We start from the raw sequence: 23484 nt of genomic DNA, 5'->3' as shown, positions 1-23484 counted from the left end.
CGGGTCGCACGCATTCCAGGCGAGCGCGCTACCGCTTGAGCCACATCCCCAGCCCCCAAAAATTTTGATTTAACTATTGAAAAAGATTAAAAATCACTCTTAGTTTATAAGCCATACAAATAAAGGCAGTGGGCCTTTGGAGCCTAGTTTGCTGACCCCAAGTTCACAGTTAGTTACTTCTATAAAATAGCAATCCAGGGGCTGAGATTGTTGCTCAGAGGTAGAGCGCTTTCCTAGCATGTGTGAGGCACATTAAAAAAAAAATAAAATAAAGGTATTGTGTTCATCTACAACGAAAAAAAAATGTATTTAAAAAATAGCAATTCATGTCTTCCAACCACTCAATGACCACTCCCAGAATCAACCACTTTGCACACTTTTAGCACTTTCTTTTGTCATTTACCTTCTCTAAATAGTAGTGCTATTGCTTTCTCTTTTTATGTTTTAGGAATTATTGATTGACTTGACCTGCCTCTCCATCCCCAACCAACACATACTTCCTGTTCCTCCATCCTTCCAGCATAGTGCATAATGATTTCATTTAGGTCATCTCTTCATGTTACATTACCAAGTCCATGGAAGCTCTACTCATAATTATGTAATTACTGTGATTTCTTTTCCTTTCCCAACGTTTTGTTTTTCTTGGAGTCAACATTTGTATCCCCATTTGTTTTTGCTTGTTTGTTCTTACTTATCAGTAATTCAGCACTTCTCCCAACTCTCTGAATTTCCTACCCATTTGTTTAAAGATGTCTGGCATTTTCATAGTTCCTTTCCTTGGAGCTTTCTTGGGTCTTTTTTTTTTTTTTGGTACTGGGGATTGAACCCAGCGGTGCTTAACTACTGAGCCACATCCTAGCCCTATTTTATATTTTATTAGACACAGGGTCTCCCTAAGTTGCTTAGGGCCTCACTACGTTGCTGAGCCTGGCTTTGAATGTGCAATCCTCCTGCCTCAGCCTCCCAAGTCACTGGGATTATAGGCATATGCCATTGCACCCAGCTTTTGGGGTATTTTTGACTTGCTCTCTGGGCCTTCTACTCAGTCATGAGCCTGGGGTCTCCTTCCATCATTCCAGAGATGGTGTTCACTTCTTTGTTGGCTTGAGTCCCCTGTTTCCTAGTTACCACCTTTACTTCCCTGATTTTGGTGCTGCACTGTTTCTACAAAAAGGCCTCTAAAAGAAGAATAGAGAAGAAGTAAATTATTTGAGTTCTTTCATGTCCAAAAATGTCATTAGTCTAAACTCACAGTCAGAGCTGGGGGTGTAGCTCAGTGGTAGAGCTCAAGCTTACCATGTGCGAAGCCCTGAGTTTCATCTCCAGCACTGAAAATTTGTTTTCTAAACTCACGGTTGACAGTTTGGGTATAAAATTATAGGTTGGACAATAACTTTCCCTTAAGAATATTGAAGGTATTCCTTCATTGTCTTCCAGTTTCCCATGCAATTGTGAATTATAAATTCTGATGCTTTGAATATGAACTAATTTTTTTCTTTCCAAATGTTTTTCTCTCAGCATATTGAAGATTGTCAACCATCTTCTGGGTTTCATTGATGCTATTAAGAAGTCACCTTGCAGTTTAAAAGTCATGGTTTTAAAGGTAATCAGCTTTATTTCTTTGCCTTTAATATCTTGTGTCTAGGTACAAATCTGTTTCTGTTTTTCCTGCTTGGGATTTGTTGGGATTCTTAAATTTGTCTTCCATTAGTTCAGGAAAGTTTTTAGGAAGTATGTTGTCACTGCTTTATTTTCTCTGACATAGTGATGAGATTTTTGTTAGACCTTCTCACACTCTTCCATGTTTCTATTCCCCCCCCCTTTTTTTTTGTACTGAGGATGGAATCCCGGGGCATTCAGCCACTGAGCCACATCCCCAACCCTTTTTATTTATTTTTTATTTCATTTTGAGAGTGAGTCTTACTGAATTCTTGAGGCCGGCTTTAAATTCCCAATCCTTATGGGTGTGCACTACTGCACCCAGCTTTTTTCCAATTTTTATATTTCTTCATGCCTCTTAGCTGCATTCTGGATACTTTGTTTTGCTCTGTTCAATCCTTGGCACCACATAAAAATAAAAAATAAAGGTATTGTGTCCAACTATGACTAAAAAAATCAACATATATTTTAAGAAATAAGGATAAAGTGAAAATATACTTAGCTACTACTCAGGCCAAGAAACCCAACCTCTGTGTGTTACCCCATTCACAGTCACCTTCTCCCATCCTAAGCAGAACCCCCATTCTGATGTTTATGTTATTCATACCCATTCCTTTGTTTTATAGTTTTGCCACCTACAATGTTACTTATTTTTGCTTGCTCTTCAAGTTTACATAAAAGAATAATATGTAGTATGAATTTTCTGCTTATTTTGTTCAACATTATGCTTGTGAGATTCATTCATGTTTCTCAAGACTGTAGTTCATTTCTTTTGTAATATAATAATATATTGGTGAATATGTAACAGTTTACCTATCCATTCTGCTCTCAATGGGCAGGTGGGTGGTTTGTAGTAGTTGGTTACTGAGAACATTAGTGGACACAGAAGATATTGTCTACAAATGCAGTTTCTGGACCATTCAGTGCATCCTGGACTATGCCTTCTACTTTACACTACTACCACATGCTTTTCCAAAGGAGTTGTACCAGTTTACTTTCCCAGCAATAGTGATTGAGAGATCCTGATGCCCCATGTGCTTGCCAACATGTATTATTGTTAGTATGAATTTTTGCCAGTCTTCTGGGCATGCAGTGGTATACATGATGTTTTAATTGAGATATAACTTACATGCAATAAGATACACAGACTTAAGATGTCTAGTACAATATAGTCATTTCCTATTTGCCACCAGGAGGGCATTTTCAGATGACAAACTGTTGTGAAGGCGCTCACAGTTTCAAAATAGAAACAGAACAGAAGCTCCACCTGATCCCTCTTTACCTCCCTCTGTCCTTACTGTCTCCACTATCCTGTACCACAGGGTTCCAGCAGTGATGCTCTTGCCATCTTGATTTTACAGGTGAGAAAGTGGTTTCTTAACTTGCTCAAGATCTCAAAGTGATAGAGGCAGGATTTGAACAGGGCTCTATTTGAAAGGCAAAGTGATCACTCACCATGTGAGAAACTCATTCTTTGGTGTAATGATACAATTTTCCACCCTGGACTGTAAGCTGTGTAAAAGCAAGAAACATGTCTGGCTTCTGTGCCACATCATGGGCACTCAGAGAATAATGTGTAGAATGAATGACTGCAGGCACAACTGAACCTGTTATGATGCAAATCTCTCTGCCTAGCTCTCTGGGAGTAGCAATCTGGCAAGCAATATGGGTTAATAGGAATGAGTTTATTCATACTTTCACAAGAACAGAGGGTTTTTTTTTTTTTTTTTTGGTGCTGATGTTTGAATCCAGGGGTGTTTTACCACTGAGCTATATCCACATTTCTTTTTATATTTTATTTGAGAGTGGATTTTATTAAGTTGTTAAGGGTCTGGCTAAATTGTTCAGGCTGGCCTCAAACTTGTGATCCTCTTGCCTTAGCCTCCTGAGTCACTGGAATTACATTCATGCACAACCATGACTGGCTACTAGAATAGTTCTTTATAAAAAAGACTCACAATTTGTAATTCTTGGAAGAGAAAGTAGAAGAGGTACAAGAACAAGATATAGAGGGGAGATTCTACTGATCTGAGGATCATAGTAAGGTACACCTATAAAGGAAGGAGTCAAGTGCTGAACAGAGGGGAGCAGGGCCCATAAATTGAACTTGACCTCCCAGTCTATGTTGAGCACATCTTGAGTGCACAAATTTTTCACATTAGTATTCATACATACATATAAGTATTTTTATGGAGTGAAGTCATAATGTGTCCAAGTCTCCATCTGTGGCTCACAGAGAACCTGATTTGTTATTTCCTGTTTCCCACTACAGGCAGAATACATCAAGAGCCCAAGTGCAACACTTCCCTCCAGTGTGCCTTCCTGCAGGTCTCTGTCATCCAGCGAGGATGATCCCAATGGGCATTCCAGCCTTTTAGAGGGAGAACTTTCCCGGAATTTACAGGAAAGTGTCAAGCACCGCATCCTCTACCTCTCAGAGCAGCTGAAAGTGGAGAAGGCTAGTCGGGATGAGAACACTGTGAGCTACCTCAAGCTAGTGTCCAAAGCTGACAGGCATCAGGCTCCACATATCCGGCAGGCCTTTGAGAAGGTGAATCAGCGCACTTCTGCCACCATTGCCCAGATAGAGCGAAGGCTCCGTCAGTGTCATCAGCAGCTCCAGGAACTGGAGGAAGACTGTAGGTCCAAGGGCTCAGTACTTAAGGTGGAAAGCAGTCTGGACAACTGTGAGCAGCCCAGTGCAAAGGCCACGGTTTCCAAGTCCCCCAAGCTGGGTGGGGAAGATGATCTATCCTCCAACTTGCCTGATGTCACCAGACCCTTCACTCTGGAGAGTCACTTCTCAGACTTGCAACAGGAGAATTTCTCAGAGACAAAGCACATGTCCCAGAAACGAAAACTACAATTGCAGAAGGTGAAGGAAGAGCTGACAGAAATTAATAAGTTCCACATTGACCTTCAAGTGTACTACCAGGACCTTAAGGAGAGGTATCTGATGGACCTGCAGATGTCACTGGAGTCCCTTCAGGAGGAAAAATGCAGGTGAGGTGAGCCCCTTCTTCCATCTTGGTTCTGGAGACCAGAAGCAAGTGAGGGACAATTGGGACCTGCCTGGTGGGGGTTGTCTGAGAAGGAGCCAGGGACAAGGGCTTGGAGAGTCAGGTGGGAAGAATTGATCTGCATTTCTCTTGGTGGCTAGGCCCTGCAGTGGAGTAGGCAGGGTCCTCTTTCTATTGCACCACACCTATTTGTCCTTTCCTGGCTAAATAGGCTCCATCTCAGAGGTCCCTGCCAGGTCTCTATGGAGCACTGGATTGGGTGGTCTTGACTACAATGGCAGGAGGCAGCCAGGTAACATTAGTGAGTAAGGCATCATCCCCTAGGCCCTATCTGCTGGAAGGGTTGGTTAGGAGTGGTATTGCCTTGCTAGCCCCAATCCCTTCACCTGTGTGCCTACATGATTGAGCTGGGGCACAAAGTCAAGCACTGGACATTCCATCTGAAAATGAATGTCTTCTTCCACATGCTTTCTCCACAATGTGCAGTGGCTCAATTTTATTTTGCTCTTAGACAAAACTAAAGCCCACCAATTAAAAAAAAGGGAGTGGTGACCTCAAAGGATCTAATCTACTCCTCTTGGGGCCCTTCTCTGGGTTCCCACTGGACCTCTGAGGCACCATGCTTCCTCCCCTGTCACTGTCTATTGCTAATTAACATGAATCCTTCTAACAGCCTGGAAAGGGAGGGAGAGATTCACTTAGGTGAGCCAAGATTCTCAGCAATTTCACAAAAATAAGAACTCTCAGTCCTTTTACTGCCTACACATATGTGGGAGAAGAAGCAAATGGGAATCATCATCTTTGGTTTTCCCAGGGAAATCTTACCAACATTTATATGGTCTAAGAATCCATGAAGGGAAATCAAAGTAAGATGACCAGTCAGAATTCCGGTTTTCTTTTGGAGATTATAGGACATAGCAACCAAATCTAAAATCTTGGGAATCTTAAAAATCTCTTCAATGAAATAACATCCTCAAGGTCAGATTTATATCAAGCAAAAATAGAGTTGGGTGGCACTTACAGACATCCTCATGTGTTTCTATATAACATGGGTCAGTGAGAATCATGCTTGGGTACACTCTTAACCTCTCATGCACTATATGTGACATATGTGTTCAGGTCCATTCAATGTCACCCAATGACGATGCCTGTGCGACCACCATCCAGGCCCCTGTGATAGGAAAATTTGTGGTGTGTCATGACCTGAGATTTCAACCCAAAAGTCCTGGGAAATTTATCACAGTTAAATCTGTTTCCAAGAGAGGTATCATAATTTTTACTGTTGTGATTTTTTTTCCTAATTTGATAGTGAGGAACTCTGTCGAGAATGGCCCTAAGCCGAGGCTGGGGATGTGGCTCAAGCGGTAGCGCGCTCGCCTGGCATGCGTGCGGCCTGGGTTCGATCCTCAGCACCACATACAAACAAAGATGTTGTGTCTGCTGAAAGCTAAAATATTTTCTTTCTCTCTCTCTCTCTCTCTCTCTCTCTCTCTCTCTCTTAAAAAAAAAAAAAGAATGGCCCTAAGCCAAAATAGCTATTCTTGAAGAGAGTGGGGAAAATTAAGTAAGGGTGTGAGTGTCAGAGGATGACAAAAAGATGTGAAACCAAAATGTAGGAAGTGGAAAAAATGTATTACTCATGGGTCCCTGAGAGGTTAAGTCTGGGGGTAACAGGAGCTCAACCATCAGGTACAAGGGGGAACTTGTGGGCCTGAGCCTCTCAAGTTTATGGGTGTCAGCCCTTAGGCTTTCCCATAGGGGCTACTTTAACAAAAATATGCATAGAGAGAAGCATATTTACATGATTCTGGCATTAACCATTGGGCTCTATCATGGTCAACAGCTGTGAGATGTGATTGAGTCAGTAAGATGAGAAATAAGTGAACTAATTTCAAACAACCACACAGGGAACATAAATTTTATTTAAGGCAAAGGTGGCAGTGTGCGACTGGGTTTCACATTACTTGCATTGGGCCTAATAGTGGATGCTGCCAAGGCAGCAACTATTTTAAACAAATTTATAGCAAAAGCGTACTTAAAAAAAAATTCACATGACATTAACCATATTGAAGTGTGCAGTTCAGTGGCATTGAATATTTCTACAGTGTTGTACAACCACTATGTCAATCTAGTTGTAGAACATTTTCATCATCTCCAAAGGAGAATTTGCTGGGTACATTGGTGCATGCCTGTAATCCCAGTGGCTCAGGAGGCTGAGGCAGGAGGAACACAAACTCAAGGCCAGCCTCAGCAACTTAGTGAGGCCCTAAGCAACTCAGTGAGACCTGTCTCAAAATAATAAATAAAACGGGCTGGGGATATGGCTCAGTGATTAAGAGCCCCTGGGTTCAATTCCTGGTACACACAAAAAAGGAGAATTTGTGCCCATTATGCAGTCAATCCCCATTCACCATCTTCAGTTCCATGTACTTACAAATCTGTTTTATGTCTCTATTGATTTGCCTCTTCTGGACATTTAATATAAATGAGATTATGCATTATGTGGCCTATTGTGTTTGGAATGATATTTTTTTTAAGGTTCGTTCATTTTGTGGTAGGCATCAGACCTTCATTTTTAATGGCTGAATAATATTCCAGTGTGTGGATAGACCACATTTTGTTTATCTGTCCATCAGTTCCTGGAGATTAGGGTTGTTTCTGCCTTCTGACTATAGTGAGAAGCTCTGCTTATGAACACTTGTATGCATGCATTTAATGAAACAGCAGTTTTCAATTCTTTGGGATCTATATCCAGGAATGGAATTGCTGGCTTCTATGGTGACTCTAGGTATAAAATTTAGAGGGACTGCTAGACTGGTTTCCTCAGCAGCTGCACCATTTTACCTTCCCACCCGCCATGCATAGGCTTCCAATTTCTTTACATCCTTGCAGTGCTTGTTTATTGTCGCTTTTTGTGTGTTTTTGTTTTGTTTTATTTTGTAGTGCTGGGAGGGAACACAGAACCTTACATGCCAGGAAAATACTCTTTAGATGAGTTACACCCCCAAATGAGTTTCCTTTTTTTTTTAATGAAAGTGGGTGTGAAGTGGTATCTCATTGTAAGGACTTCCCTTCTTTTTAAATTTTTCCTTAGTCTTTTCATGGGCAAAAGTTTTTTTTTCTCTTTTTATGCATTTTTGTTGTGGTAAAAAATCATATAACAAATTTAACATATAAACCATTAAAGACTTTCTCTTTGATTCTATAAAGTGCAAGGTCTCAATTACAGTGGCAGTAAGACTCAGGAAGTTCAGGGCTGGCCTAGTGGTCCTTGGGTCTCCTCCTTCAGGAGGCCTGAATTTGTGGGTCGTCTCAGGGGACATTCTTGGACCCTGTGACTGAAGGACCATGACTGCTTCTTCTGGAGCCGCTTGAGGTCCCTGAAACTCTACCCTCTGTGTGCTGAGGAAAAACCTAGCTTTGGACAAAGAATGGGGAAGGCATGTAGACTTTTTTAAAAATATTTTTTACTTGTAGTTGGACACAATACCTTTATTATTTATTTATTTATTCATTTATTTTATGTGGTGCTGAAGATCAAACCCAGTGCCTCGCACATGCTAGGTGAGCACTCTACTGATGAGCCACAGCCACAGTCCCCAATAGGTAGACTTTTAAGTATGGAATGGTATCCACATGGGTGCTGTGGACTTGAGGATTCTTCGTGGAAGGGTCTTGGCCAGGCTGCTGTTCTTGTGGAAACAAGGAAACACTTCAGATCTCCAGGAACACTGCCCAGTGAGCAGTCTCCTGGGGAACCAGAGGCCCTGCTCCTCAGTGTCTCTAAGGGTCAGGAAGGAAGATCTGAGGAATTCAGAAAATGTCCATTTACAGAAAAGGCAGAACCCAAGGAGGGAATGGGAAGTTTTCAAGTGAAGTTGTAACTGACCAGACCTCATCTGGGTGCCTCCCGTGGTAAATTACAGGAGATCCTGTAGAGCCTTTTAACAAGAGCCCCACTCTCTCTGTCCTGCAGGATGCCTGGCTGACTTCTGTTTCATGGTCAAAGGCAGTGGTCTCTGTTGCTGCTGAGGCAGCCAGGTGCCAGGCTGCTCCCTTAGACTGGACCTGGACAAAACCATCATCACTGCTGAGGACCATAACTAGGCCTTCCCTGCCCAGCTCCAGGGCATCTCTCACTTTGGGGTACTTGATTGTCCAATGTTGGCTTTCATACAGGCAAGACCTTCAACTTCCTACTTCACCTTTGTAGCCCCAGTGGATGGTTCAATGCCTGGAGCCCAGTGCTTGGTGGAACATCTCTCTCTCTCTCTCTCTCTCTCTCTCTCTCTCTCTCTCTCTCTCTCTCATTCTCTCCCTCCCTCCCTCCCTCTCTCTCTCTTTTTTTTTGAAAAAAAAAAAAGCCAAAAGAAGTTTTATTGCTTTGCTAGCAAAGGAAAAACACAGGGGCCTCCTGTCCCAGAGGCTGTGATTCCTTCAGCAGGAATAGAGACTGCTAGAACACCTTCATTGAAGGGATCCTAGGAGAAAATCTACCAGGAGAATGATGTTGTTTGGGGCCTGATTCCTATTTCCCTAAATTTAACCTCAGACTTGGTGGGCAGGTGATGCCATGACATCAGCTCACTCAAGACTCTGCTAGATGACAACAAACTGGTCTTGTCATCTTTATCTGACAGCTTTTGGCTCTTTTAACTTGCCATTGCCTGCCTGTCCTTTTGACACACTTCTCCAGCTCTTCACAGGGCAGTGTAATAGGTTGATCTGGTCCTGTCCCCTAAGGTCCCAGTATGCCCAGAAAGCACAGGCCAGCATAAGAGGAAGGGTGTGTTCCAAGACAGTCAATGTTACCCTCAATTCCACTTCACTGGGAGTCCAAGCACAGGATCAAGAGGCCCAATCCCTTTTAGGAGCTGCCCAGGGCGAGGCACTTTCTTTACAGTTCTCACTTACAATCCAAATCTCCACTGCCCATCTCCCTGCCCCCATAGTCCTCTTCACGTCCACAGGTGCCAGGGGGACACAAAATGCCTGTGTGGCCCGTGGGCTTAGCATCAAGCACATCAGAGTCCTCCAGATTCCTGGTTAGCCTGCTGCGTTATCTGTGCTGGACTTAGGGAAATGTGGTGCATAGGAAGGAGGGGTCAGAGTGCAGCGAGGCTCTGTCCCAGCCTGCCAGATTCACAGTGAGCACCGGTGCTGGCAGGTGTTAGAGAGAGCCCAGGGCATGGAGTTAGGCACCGTGGAGCAGAGATTCCCTGGCCACCACCAGCATGGTCACACATTGTGTCTTCCCTCTCTCAGTGTGTGTTTCCTTATCTGTGAAAGCCACAGATAACAACACCATGCACAGGGCTCCTGGGAAGATTTAAGGTTCTAGCATTTGGTTTACTTTGGGCAGTGTAATGAGTCAAATTTTGTCCCCCAAATTCATGTGTTGGAATCCTCACCCCCACTACCTCCAAGTGTGACCTTATTTGGAGATTGGGTTGTTGCAGATACAACTGGTTAAATTAACAGGCAGTCCTACTGGAGTTGTCTCTAATCCAACAAGGCTGGTGTCCTTACCAGAAGGGGAGATTTGCACACAGACACATGCAGAGGGAAGACGTCATGTGAAGACAGGTCGGGGTGGTGCAGCAGAAGCAAAGGAATGCCTAGGATTTGCTGCAAACCAGAAGCTGGGAGGGGCCCATGCCAGATTCTCCCACACAGCCCCCAGAGGGAACCCATCCTACCAGCACCTCAGCACCTTGATGTACACATCTTGGGAAGAGTTTATTTCTGGTGCTAAAACCACCCAATCTGGCTGGGCACAGTGGCGTACACCTGTGATCTCAGCGGCTTGGGAGGCTGAGCCAGGAGGATCGTGAATTTAAAGTCAGCCTCAGCAAAAGTGAGGTGCTAAGCGACTCAGTGAGACCCTGTCTTTAAATAAAATATAAAATAGGGCTGGGATGTGGCTCAGGGGTTGAGTGCCCCTGAATTCAATCCCCAGTACCCGCCCCCCCCAAAAAAACACCAAGTCTGTGGTACTTTTTAGAACAGCCCTGGGACAGTCACACCATCACTTCATCCCTAGGCTCTTCAGAGGGTCTTTCCAGACTTCCATGTTCCTTGGCCTCTCCATTTTTTTTTGTAGTTTTTGCATTGAGATAATTTTGGGGGAAGGTACCTGGGATTGTACTCAGGGGCATGTGACCACTAAGCCACATCCCCACCCCTGTTTTGTATTTAATTTAGAGACAGGTCTCACTGAGTTGCCTAGCACCTCACTTTGCTAAGGCTGGCTTTGAACTCTCAATCCTCCTGCCTAAGCCTCCTGAGCCACTCGGATTATAGGCATGTGCCACCAAGCCTGGCTAATTGAGGTAATTTTATAGTGAAATTGCATTTAAGTTTAGGTGTACATTAATGAGTTTTGACAAAGAAATTAAGATCCCAATAAAGAATTTTTCATCACCCCAAAAGCCTCCCTCATGCCTCCTTCCAGTCAATGCCCATCTCTGATAGGCAACCAATATCTTGTTTTTTGTCACCCTAGGTTAGTTTTGCCAATTCTTCAACTTCATATAACTGGAATCAAATAGTAAGTAGTCTTTTGCTTCTTTCACTCAGTATGATTATTGCAAGATTCATCCAACTGTGTGTCCCAATGCAGGTGAATTTCCTGACAGATTTCTGTTGCCTAAGCACACAGGAATTCTCAAGTGAGAGCAATAAGTCCTGCCTTTTGTGCTGATGTTCCCTGAGGCAGAGGTTTTGCCTCTATGATGGAGTCCAGAGTGATCACTGTATACCCAGCAAGAGGTATTCCATCTTCCCTGAAACTTGTTTTATTTGTGAAATACTCCAACTCAGGGTCCTTGAGGGGCTGGTCTTTCAGGTCAGGTATACTGGGGAACAGTTTATCTATGACCTCAGAGCTGTCTTGATGGGCAGCAGAGTTGCTGGGCTAAAAGTCTGGGCTTAAAGTCTTTAGGGTGGACATGTGGATTTTCACATAACATTCCCTGGTATCTGACCATCCTCACATTAGTCAGCCAATATTGTCCTTTGTACTTCCAACAGTGCCAGTACAGGGTTCCTGTCTGTTCCTGTCCCATAATCAACTTGTTAACCTCTGACACCAGAAGGGCCATGGCTGCAAGGGCCTACAGACAAGGTGGCCAGCCTTGAATCATGGAGTCTAGCTGTTTAGAAAGATAGGCCACTGGACAGTGCCATGTCCCCAGCATTTGCATTAGGACTCCTAAACAGCTATTCCAGATCATGCATGGACATATAGAGAGAAGGGCTTTGTGAAGTCAGGAAGCCCTAGTCCAGGTGCACTGGTGAGTGCTTGTTTAATGTCCTCAAAGGCCTTTTGCTGTGCTAGCCTGCACATCAGAGAATCCAGTTCTCCCCACTTTGTGGCTTCATAAAGGGGCTTGGCTATAACTGAAAAGTTAGGGATAGGGATCCATATCTGGCAGAATTTGTCAGCACACGAGAATTCTCAGATCTGGCAATGGGTAGAAGGGACCAGAATTGAGCAGACTTCCTCTTTCCTCTAGGGCCAAGTTGCTGTTATCTGTAAGTTAGATAAAAACCAAGGTACTTGACTTTTTCTTGTCAAATGTGGGCTTTCTTTATATATATATACTTATTTTTTAGTTTTTCGGCAGACACAACATCTTTGTTTGTATGTGGTGCTGAGGATCGAACCCGGGCCGCATGCATGCCAGGCGAGCACGCTACCACTTGAGCCACATCCCCAGCCCGCACATGTGGGCTTTCTTTTTTGAGACTTTGTAGCTAGTTTCACAAAGGAGGACAAGAAGCAGCTGTGTCCCCTTCATCCAGTCTTTTCAGGTTGCTCCAGCCAACAACGGATCATCTACATATGGGGTCAACGTGCATGTACATCAGAGGCCAGCATCCAAGTCATTTTGCAGGAAAGGCTCTCAAATCAGAAGCCAGCACCATCCAGCAGATGGTTGGTGAGTTTTTGAAGCCCTGTGGCAGCCTGGTTCAGGTCAATTGGCCTTTAGTTAGGGTCATTCTTTCTTCCAGTGGCCCTCTAGATGGCAGTAGGCACATCAGCTTAGTCTCAGTCTTGTCCCTGGATAAGGTGGTCCTTCCATTCAGACCTTCCTTTGGCCCTGCATCTGGCCCAATTTTGATACTTGTTTTGGCTTTGTTCTGGTGGGACCACCCTTTGAGTGACCTTTGGGTTTGCGGTGAGGGCAGCTGCAAGGAGTCCCATCTCCTTCTTCATCTTTTGGTGTGCCTCTCCTTGAGCCTCTTGGTCTCAGTTGATGGAAACTGTGGTGGCCACTTTAATCAGCTCACTGGCATTGTTTTCAGCAAAGTCCTCTGGTTTTTGGAGCTCTTGCAAATATGTCTCTGGGCTTGTTTACCTGCGGGTTATTTGGTGCCTCAGCATCAAAGGGAGGGAAGGGTTGGGACGCCTCGCCTAGTCATTCACAGAACTGGCTGGGGCTTTCCTCAGGCTCTTGGAGTACTTCTGATACCTTGCTCACGTTTAGGGCTCTCCTTCCCCCTTCTCTTAGGCTGCCTAGGGGGGGCCTCTTGATACCTCTTTAACTTTAGGAGGTCTCCCTCTTTGTGGGGGTCCCCCACGGGTCTGTGTTGGGGAACTGGGCCTGCGCACAGGCTTGGATGCTGCCTTGTGCATCCACAGCATGTTCTTCCAGCCACTTTAAAGCTGCTTGGGTCACTCGCCCATCAACCCAGGTGGGCTGGTCTGTCTGCATAATGGACTGCATCATATCAATCGTGGCCCTCCATGTAGCTTCTCCATGGAGGAGGGAGTATGATTTTTTTTCTAGTTTAAGAGATTAATGGTGGTGAAAGGCTACCACACAAATTGCGCTGTTCCCCTCAGACATTTCCCTCCTGGTCGACAGAGGCAGGTCTTTAGTTTCTTGTAAGGGCATCTGCAGAGCTCTCATCTCGGTTCTGCCTCTGTTCTTGGAACAATTTTCCCACCTTGGTCTCAGGGGATTAAGGAGTCATTGGCTCTGGGGAAGCCTTGGGCACTGAGGACAATAAGGAGAAAGGAGTAGCCAGTGTCAGGGGGTCACAGTCTGCTGCCTCTGGGGAGAGGAGGCTGAGAGGACAGCTGGTGGCCTCGATGGTCTTGGCAACGTCAGGTACAGTGGCATGTAAGGTGATGGATTCTCTTCTGGCTCAGGGGGAAAAGCTGGTTTCCTCTCTGTCTTTTCTTTGTCAGGTTTTTCTGTTCAGTTCCCTTTTGTTGGGTCTTAGAGGCCACTATAGTTTGAGATAACATCAGCTTGGACAGGCTCTCACTCAAGGGGGCTGTTTCTGTGCTATCTCTTGCCAGCAGTCAATATAAGGGAATTGGACTGGGTGTCCAGAGGTTTTGACAAGTATTAAAAGGACCTCACCAATGACACTTTTGTCTAAAGATCTTTCTGGTGGCCATTCCACATCAAAGGTTGGCCATTCTAATTTGCAGGACGTCCATAACTTTTGTGGATTGAGTTTCACCCCATAGTTGCCTTTAAAACCTTTCTTAAAGTTTTCTAACATACATTTCAAAGGACTCAGTTTACTTTGTGTGCCTCCCATTGTGCACTGTGCATTGGTGTCACACAATTAGGACAAGACTCGCTTCATCCATCTGTGGCCATCCCCTCCTCGAGGATTTAGTGTCCTCTCAGCCATGCAGGTGTGCACAAACCCCGACCTGGAGCTTTCACCTAGATGTTGATTGGTGGAAACCCGCCTCCTCCGACTATATGAGGAACCACAGAAGCACAGATCAGGACTTCAAACTCGATTCGGCCCTTGTCCATCTCATTCACACACCCAATTCCCAAAACTCCAAAGCCGAAGAACGAGTCCTGGTTTCCCTTCTTCTCTCTGACCCCAAACACTGACTACCCAGACAACTCCTCGGGTCCTTTTTGGCTCTACTTCCTTTGGAAGTTACTCAGGACCCTCAGGGTTGATCAAGCGTCTCTTCCACCTGATGAGGCCTCTATGGGGAGGCCAGGTGGGTGACCAGTAATGGATCTGGATCCTACCTGTTCCGTTGGGGTGCTCAAGTTCCCTAGTTCTGGTTCCTGCTCCTGTTGAGTTCCGTTGTGCTCAGGGTGGCAGCTCAGGATGCCGGATGAGTCACCTCACAGGCAAAGAGTTGCCTGTGGTGGACCAAGGAGACTGTTGTCTTCCCACATGCCTAGGAAGGCAGACGCAGAGACAAGCGAGGCAGAAAAGCTGTCTTGACCTCCACTGTCCCACACAGGTTGCCAAATCATGTAGGACAGAAGAGGATGGACACCTGAGGAATTTTCAGGAAGCGGGTTTATCAGGTACAGGGTTCAGAGGGGTTATCACCTAAAAAATTCTCTGGACCTTGAGTATGGATATTCTTGGACTTTATACCCAGTGGGAGGAGGGGCTTGAAGGTTTACAGGACAAGTGCTTTTTGTCCCATTTTTTTTTATATTAGTCAGAGGTTTTACAAGTTTGACCACAAAAGCAGAAGTAACATCATCAAGTCTGGGGCCGAACTTAGCTTTGGCAAGGCAGAGCAACTTAGTCCTCACCAAAAATAGGAAGTCCTATCCCTCATTGAGGTTTTTTGCAGAAATTTTTGCTGATATTCTGTTAATGAGAACAATTATGTAAATAAACAAAATAAAGGTATTATGTACAACTAAAAATAAAATTTAAAAAAGGGGACTGGGGTTGTGGCTCAGCGGTAGAGTGCTCACCTAGCACATTCAAGGCCCTGGGTTCGATCCTCAGCACCACATAAAAATAAACAAAATAAAGGTATTTTGTACAACGAAAAAATAATTTAAAAAGAACAATTATGGTGAGGGTCTCTGGAGAAGCTTAATTAAGATTCTTTGGTGGAAGAGGGGGTTCCATTACGCTACATTATGGGAACATCAGGGCAGGATCAAGAAGGAAGGCTTATTCTGGATTTAGGTCTGAGCCAGCCTCCTCTGTATCTTGTATTTACTGAATGGCTTGGACAAAGTGCTTGGAGTTTCCAATGCTCAGTTTACATATCTGTAAAATGAGGGTAATAATGATCCTTGGAACTGTTGTGAGAATTAGCTTAGTGTTTGTATTTAAGCCCCAAGTAGATGCTCATGAAACTAACTTAGCAACTCTTTTCTGCTTCATGTTTGCAAACTAAGTCCTTGAAATATTTAAAAGAAAAATCATTAACAGTTTTTGATGAAGTCATTATTGGAGCACACTGGGGTGAAGAGCTGAGGGATTCCATTAGGATCTTGATGCGACCTTGCCTTCCTCTTTTTTCCTTCAGGCAATGCCCCCTGGGTTCCTCATCCCTGCTGCCATCTCCTCTCCACCAGCATCACTGTGCCTCCATTGCCCCAATATCCTAGCTCTGAAAATTTCTAGTGAGTTCTCTAAGACCAATTCCACGTATCTGATGATCTTCTTCCTGCTCTTGTTTATAAATTGCTGGCAGTGATTCAGAGATAAGAAACTGATCATGTTAGAGAGCAGATTGGTGGTTGCCAGGGACTGGAAACATAAGGTAATGGGGAATGACTGCTTAATGGCTGCAAGGTTTTCTTTTGGGGGTGATGAAAATATCTTGAGACTAGGTGGTAATGGTGTTTGCACTGAATTTTTCACTTTAAAACTATTCATTTTATATGAATTCAATCTTAACAAAAAGTAAAATAGAGCAAGGAGTGGTGGCACACATCTGTAGTCCCAACTACTCAGAGGCTGTGGCAGTACGATGACTCGAGCACAGAAGCTTTTTTTCTTTTCTTTTCTTTTCTTTTCTTTCCTTTTCCTTTTCCTTTTCCTTCCTTCCTTCCTTCCTTCCTTCCTGCCTTCCTTCCTTCCTTTCTTTTTTTTGTACCAGGGATTGTACTCAGGAAAACTTGACCACTGAGCCCCATCCCCAGCCCTATTTTGTATTTTATTTAGAGACAGGGTCTCACTGAGTTGCTTAGTGCCTTGTTTTTGCTGAGGCTGGCTTTGAACTCATGATCCTCCTGCCTCAGCCTTCTGAGCTGCTGGGATTTCAGGCATGTGCCATCACTTCTGACTGAGCCTAAAAGTTTTGAGAACAGCTTGGACAATATAGTGAGGGTCTCTGAACTAAAAAAGTAAATAAAAAAGAAACTACTTGAGTACTGAATGGACAAGAATGTCATTTTGTTTTGCATTTCTAGGTGTATTCATACATGATGGCACTTACAATTTTTCTCATAGTCCATTATATTGAAAATGCCCTGAAGTGCATATGCCAGGTCTCTGTGCTTCTCTTTCCCTTCTGGATATCAGGTCTCTGGGGGCATCCAGATCCTAGGTCTTCTGTCCCAGGAATGTTCTGGTATGATTCACTTTGAGGCATTCTTCAGAGATAACAGACTATGGTTAGCAGAGGTTTCATGAAAGGTCTGAGAGTGCTCAGTCTAAGGAGTCCAGGCTTGGGCTGATTTTTCTCAAAGTATCTGTTTAAACCTCTCTTCTGGGCTTAGATTGTGTTGGTCAGAGCCATAAGAACTTTCACTTTTCTTAGACTTCACTTCTTTTGGGTGGGAGCTTCCTGCATCTTTGGATCTCTCAGAGGCCTCACCCAGGTCTGAGCAACTCTCGGAACTGGTTCCTCTCTTCCCATTGTGTTGAAGTAAAGTTCAGACACTTCATCAGTTGATATGTAAATATTTCCATGTGTGCCTGAAATATGGAGTTTTCTGTTAGAAATACATAGCCTAAATATCACACCTAATATTTGAAACAATTCTATAATACTAAATACCCAGCCAGAATGACCTTGTTGCCTTGTTATACATCTGTTTTATTTCTGAAGCCTATTTTTGCTAGGCATAGAATTCTAGGTTGGTAGTTATTTCTTTAAAATAATAAGCATTTTGAAAAAATCTGCTTCTGACTTCCATGGTTTCTTCTTTTGTTAAAAAAGGCTGCTGTCGTTCTAATTGTTCCTCCTTTAAAAATAATTAGTCTTATTTTCTTCTGACTTCTTTTAGGACACTTTCTTGCTCTTTGTGTGTGTTTAGTGGTGTATTTTGTTTTGTTTTGGTATCAGGGATTGAACCCAGTTATGCTTAACCACTGAGCAACATTTCCAGCTCTTTTTATATTTTATTTAGAGACAGGGTCTCATTGAGTTGCGTAGGGACTAACTAAGTTGCTGAGGCTGGCTTTGAACTCAAGATCCTCCTGCCTCAGGTTCCCTAGTCCCTGGGATGTTTACTGGCTTTGCTATGATGATATTGGGTATGATTTTGCTCAGGGTTTACATTGCTCCTTCAGTTTGTAACTTGATGTCTTTTATCAGTTTTGGAACTTCTTGGTTATTATCTTTTCATATATAATTTCTGCCCTATTCTCTTCTTCCTCCCCTTCTACATGCATGTTAGATCTTTTCACCATATTCCTGCCTATGTTTTTACATCTTTTATCACTGTTCTTCATTCTGAATATTTTCTTCTGAACTATTGGCCACTAAAACTCTACTTACCTGGATCTATTCTGTTCTTAAATGTACCCACTGTATTTTTCAACCATCCATTTGTTTCTTTTTAGGTTTCCCAGTTTTCTGCCAAATTAGTGTGTGCGAGTGTGTGTGTGTGTGTGTATGTGTGTATGTGTGTGTGTGTGTGTGTGTCCACATGTACATGTGCGTGCTGGAGGATTGAGGAATCAAATGCAGGGTCTTTGGTTTGATATTGAAATTCTCAGTGTCTATCCTGGAGAAAGAGAGAAAGTGGGGAGGGAGGGAGGGAGAAAGGAAGGGAAAATCCCTGGACCCTACATGTACCTCCAGCCACTACCTTCTACTCCCTACCCCATCCCTGGTCCCTGCGTTGTGGTTGAGGTCTTGGAAGACTGCCATGTTAGAAGGATACTGGACAATTTTCAGTAATGTTCTTATTTGACAGGCAGGATCTTTCTGCACAAAAATTCCTTCTTTTTACAAAAGCACTACTCTTCCTTAGCTTCTCTGATTCCACAATCCCCTGGCTTTATTCTCAGTTTCTGTTGGTTTCTTCTCCCCTATCTGATCTTTACAGGGGGACTTGCCTCAATCTGCCAGGTTTTTCCTTCTGATTCTGCCTCAAAATAACTCAACAGGTTTGGGGATTTTTGGTCTATGGGATTCCTGATCTCATAAGGGAAGTCTGTATGCATTGTCTGGTGATGAGATCCTCTGAAACTGTCATTAGGGAAGAGGGAAAACTCAGGATTTTGAATAGCTGAACTTGTCTGCTGCCAGGCCATATGGAACCTCTTTATGGGGTAAGTGGAGGCAGCATGATCTTGTTGAGAGATACTGTCTAGACCCAGGTTGTCCTAAAGGGACAAGTACCCCATCTAACACCTTGGATTCTCATATTCAATAGCCTTGACCTCCACTCCACTTTAGTCAACTGCTCTATAATTACAGCACAGAGTTTGCCAGCCTTCCATGGTGTTCCTTATCTCTGTCATCTTCAAGCCCACCCTCTTTTTTTCCAGCCAGGGTCCTTGTCTACCCCTCTGCTGTCTCTCCTGTCTTATCCGCCCTTCAGTCTTTATTAACCCATTTAGATCTTTGACCCTGCCACTTGATAAGCACAACAACAACAACAACAACCATTTAGTAAGCATTTCTGTTTGCCAGGTAGCCTACTAGTGCTTAATGTGTACTATCTCATTTATTTTACCTAACCCAAACCTAGGAAGTCAGTGGTATTCTTTATTATTGTTATTTTCAACCCCTATGAAGTGCAAATAGGTTCAACAGCTTGTTCACGCAAGTTCCAAAGAGGAGTATTAAACAGGGTGACATGACCTCAGAACCAGTCCTCTGAACCACTTTCTCTCAATTTACCAGTTTCCTCTTGGCCTCATGTTCTCTTCTGGACCCTGTGGATCTTTCCTTCAGTCTCTTTTTATTTTTATATATTTTGGTACCAGGGATTGAGTCCAGTGGGTTTAGCCACTAAATCACATCTCCAGCCTCTTTTATTATTATTGATGAGGCAGGGTCTCACTAAGTTGCTCAGGTCCTTGCTAAGTTGGTAACGCTGGCTTTGCACTTGCAATACCTTCAGTCTCTCTAGTTCATGGGTAAAATAGGGTTCAGCAGTTTTCCAGTGGCCTTCACTGTCTGCCCTCAGAATATTTCTGTCTCCTTAGGTCACAGCAGTGGTTCCCAGCCCAGCTCTGTGCTTTCCATCCCTGTCGGTCTCCTCCAGGACTTTGGGTGTCTAGTCTCTCTTTCATGTGTCTGCCGTCCCACATGCTTTATTAAATTATCTCCTTCAGCAAATAAACATGGTCCCCTCTTACGAGGTGAGACTTCTGAAGCATTGATCCCATCCCATCCACTGTCCATATTCCGTAGCCTCCTGCTTCCCCCTTGACCCACAGCATCTGGCCTCTGCCCTGCCAACCCACTGGAATGCCTTGCCCCACGTTTCTGAATGATCTCTGCAATAACACTGCCTTCCTTACCTTATTTCATCATATTTGATACTGTTCACCAATCTACCTTCTTTGGACACCTCATAACCTGGGCTCCCAGGGGATTTTACTGTTCTGGGGACTGAACCCAGGGGACTTAGCCACTGAGGCATATCCCCAGCTCTCCCCAGGCCCTCATTTTGCACATGTACTCAGGGTGATGTGATAACTATCTGTGCTACTCCATCCCTCCTGTATCCAGCTCTCCACCAAGACTTCACGATTAAGTTGCAGGCCATTAGGTTCTAGCTCACCTTGCCAAAAGCCAATTCTCAGAGATGATCAAAACTATACTCTTGAAGGAAACTATTTTTATTGGAGTGGGTAGTCTTAACAGCCTTGTAATATTTGAGGGGTGCTTTGGTTGTCTGGTCATCATTTTATCTTCCTAAGATCATTTTCCGGAGTGTTCCATTTGCCTTTGCGACAGTAGGAGCTGGACAGAGGGGAAGACACAGGGAGGAATCAGTGCATTAGGGCCAGGATACTGCTGCCAGAGGAGAAGGAGACTGGAGAGCAGAGAAGGGGAGACTGAGAGAATATCTTTATGAAAATATTGTTAATTATAATCTTATTCAGGAATCTGTTCATATATGTTTATAAATATATTGATGAAGAACCTATTCATTGACTTCATATTCATGAATATATCCATGAATATATGCTTGACCAGAGTTAACACTTTTAATGTTCTTCCAGCCAGATTATTCTTATAAATGGAAAGACAGTAGTGAGGAATGTGTTTTCAGAGTAGACACCCTGCTGACTCCCCCTTCTGTGAGCAGTGACCAACTGTTTTCAACAGGGACCTGGAGCAGGGACAAATAGAATAGTCCTTGGAATGCTGTTAGCAACGGGCTGTGTCAGTCAGCTTCCCATCGCTGTGACAAAATACCTATTATAAATCAACTCAAGGGAGGAAAGGTTTATTCTGGTTCATGGTTTCAAAGGCTTCAGTCTATGATTGGCTGAAATTTCAAAAAAGTTTTCCAGTTATAAAATATTTCAGGCCAGGAAAAATATAGAGAAAAGCATAATCAATGGCCCCCACTTTCTTTAACATTTGCCACATTTACTTTGAATCTTATTTTTTAATAAATAAAACTTAAAAATATTCAGTTAGAGCTCTCCCATTACCCCTTACCTCCATTCCCCTTCTATTGGCCTCACAACTCTCATTTGGGTGCCTATCTTTTCTGGCAAGTTTTCATACTTTTATTACTTGTATGTTTATATACATAACAATTTTACTAGTTGTTTGTTTACATAATACGTAATGGTCTTTTGCTTGTGTTTTTCTAATATCTATTGTGATATAGTTTGCAAATCACAAAAGGTGCCATTTTAACTACATCTCAGTGGTTTTATTAAGTTAACTGAGTTGTGTAACCATTAACACAATCCAATTTTTTTTGTTTAAACAACAGCTTTATTGAGATATAATTCACATCCCATAAATTTTACCCATTTAAAGTGTACAATTCATTGGTTTTTAGTATATTTACAGAGTTGTGTAACCATCACCATATACAATTATTCAACATTTTCATTGACCCCCCCAAAAAACTCTATACCATTATCAGTCACTCCCTGTCCTCCCCACCCCAAGTCTCTGGCAACCACTCATCTGTCTCTGTAGGTGGACCTATTCTGGACATTGCATATGAGTGGAATGATATACTATGTGTCTTTTATGATTATGTGAGCACTATAATAACGATGGCTTTAAGGAGTAACTACTGAATGCTAAACACTGGTCCTGGGATCTTTGTGGAATTTAGTATAATACACAGATAGTTTAGATTTTCATTTCTATAACTTGTAGTCTATGGCAGTTTTTGTAAAGCTGTTACTAGAGAGTAACTATATACAAGATATATCTGAATATCAGTGTACATGTGACTGATGTGCATTTGGGGCATTCCCAGGCAGACCTGGAGGAGTAGGTTGTCTTCAATTGGAGCCCAGGGTGAGGCAGAAGGAACCCAAGTCTAGTCTAGGTGCAGGGTGCTCCCTGCTGGCATGAGCATTGAGTGTGGTACTGAGGGAGTGTTACTTTTTCTCTTGTTCCCAAGACAAGCAGTGATTGAAGAACAGGTGAATGATCACTTTCAGGGGCATCTGGACGCAATTTACCACCTCAAGCAGAATCTGGCCTGCACTGAAGAGAAAATGTCCTATCTGTCCTATGAGAGAGCCAAGGAAATATGGGTGAGAACCTTGGCTGCTGGGGTGGGGGTGGCTTTTGAGAAAGGGCTAGTGAGAAGGATGTAGGGAAGAGTGAATCCATTCTGATGCCCCCAAACCAGGGCATGAGCTGGATCTTCCAGCTATCTCCTTCTTGAGTGTGCAGTGGCAACCCACACCTTTGCTTTAAAGCTAGTGACGTCCACCTTTCATGTTCACATGAGCTTCACTTCCCACCATCCATCCTAGCTGCTTTGGGAGCTTTGGCAATGTAGTTTTCACTCTAGGAGCAGTCGTTGGCCCTAACCTGGAGCCTGTGACTTGCAGATCCAGAGTGGGACTTGACAAGTTCCAGAAGATGCTGGTACATGGAGAGCTTCTGAGAACCCCTCCTTTGGACCTGGCTTCCCACCCCTTACTCTATTCCATACCCATAGCTCTTACTGCTGTCCTTGGTTGACCCTGTCCCAAGCAGGTCCTCAGCCTCAGGAGACAGTGGACAGGGGAGCATGATCAAGTCAGTATGGCCCTCCATAGCAGTTCTCTGTCTCTGTTGTACATGTCCTGGATATTCTCCAGGTCCTTCCCAAAAGATTCAACTCAACAATACATGTTGCACACCCCCAGCAACTCAATTAAATGACCACAGTTTCATTCTGATTTCTGGTGAGCGTGCATGTGTTTGTTGCCTGCAGGAGGTCATGGAGACTTTCAAGAGTCGAATTTCCAAGCTAGAAACTCTACAACAAGTCACCCAAGTGGAGATGATGGCAAACCTTAGAAGCCGTCCCCAGGAATTTTTGTTCAGATTCGTGAGCCTGCTCCTCACACTGGCCACAGCCCTCTTGGTCTTTGTCTCCACTCTGTGCTCCTGCCTCTTGCCTCTGATCCACTCACGCTTACGCACATTCACTGCACTCATGCTGCTCTTGCTTGGGGCCCTTGCCTGGCAGAAGTGGCACACCATCGCCACTGTAGACTGGCAGGCATGGGTCCCTTCAAAGTGGAGACTGGACTCTGAGAACTCCAAGTCTCCATTGGATAGACCTTAAGGGGCTGGGAGGACCACCACCTGAGTTTGCTAGTGTCCTCCCTGTTTGGGGGTGTTTGGGGTGTCCAGTAAGCCCTCCCTAGACAGCTACTTCACAGC

The 23484-nt window shown here is 43.9% G+C and overlaps 1 protein-coding gene across 1 annotated transcript; it reads left to right on the top strand.

Annotated features, from left to right (window-relative positions):
- Window positions 1–1513: 1513 nt before the first annotated feature.
- TEX28 (testis expressed 28) lies at window positions 1514–23386 on the top strand (the record flags this gene model as incomplete). The annotated part of the gene is made up of 4 exons (XM_081277773.1): window positions 1514–1603; window positions 3932–4662; window positions 22223–22358; window positions 23030–23386. Coding segments are annotated over 4 exons (1314 nt in total), but the record flags the coding sequence as incomplete, so codon positions are not given.
- Between the last annotated feature and the right edge of the window lie 98 nt (window positions 23387–23484).

This window comes from Spermophilus citellus (genome assembly GCF_964194105.1).
Source record: "Spermophilus citellus genome assembly, chromosome: X".
Lineage (NCBI taxonomy): Eukaryota > Metazoa > Chordata > Mammalia > Rodentia > Sciuridae > Spermophilus > Spermophilus citellus.
Note: the sequence above shows the minus strand (reverse complement) of the source record. Positions and strands in the feature narration are given on the sequence as shown.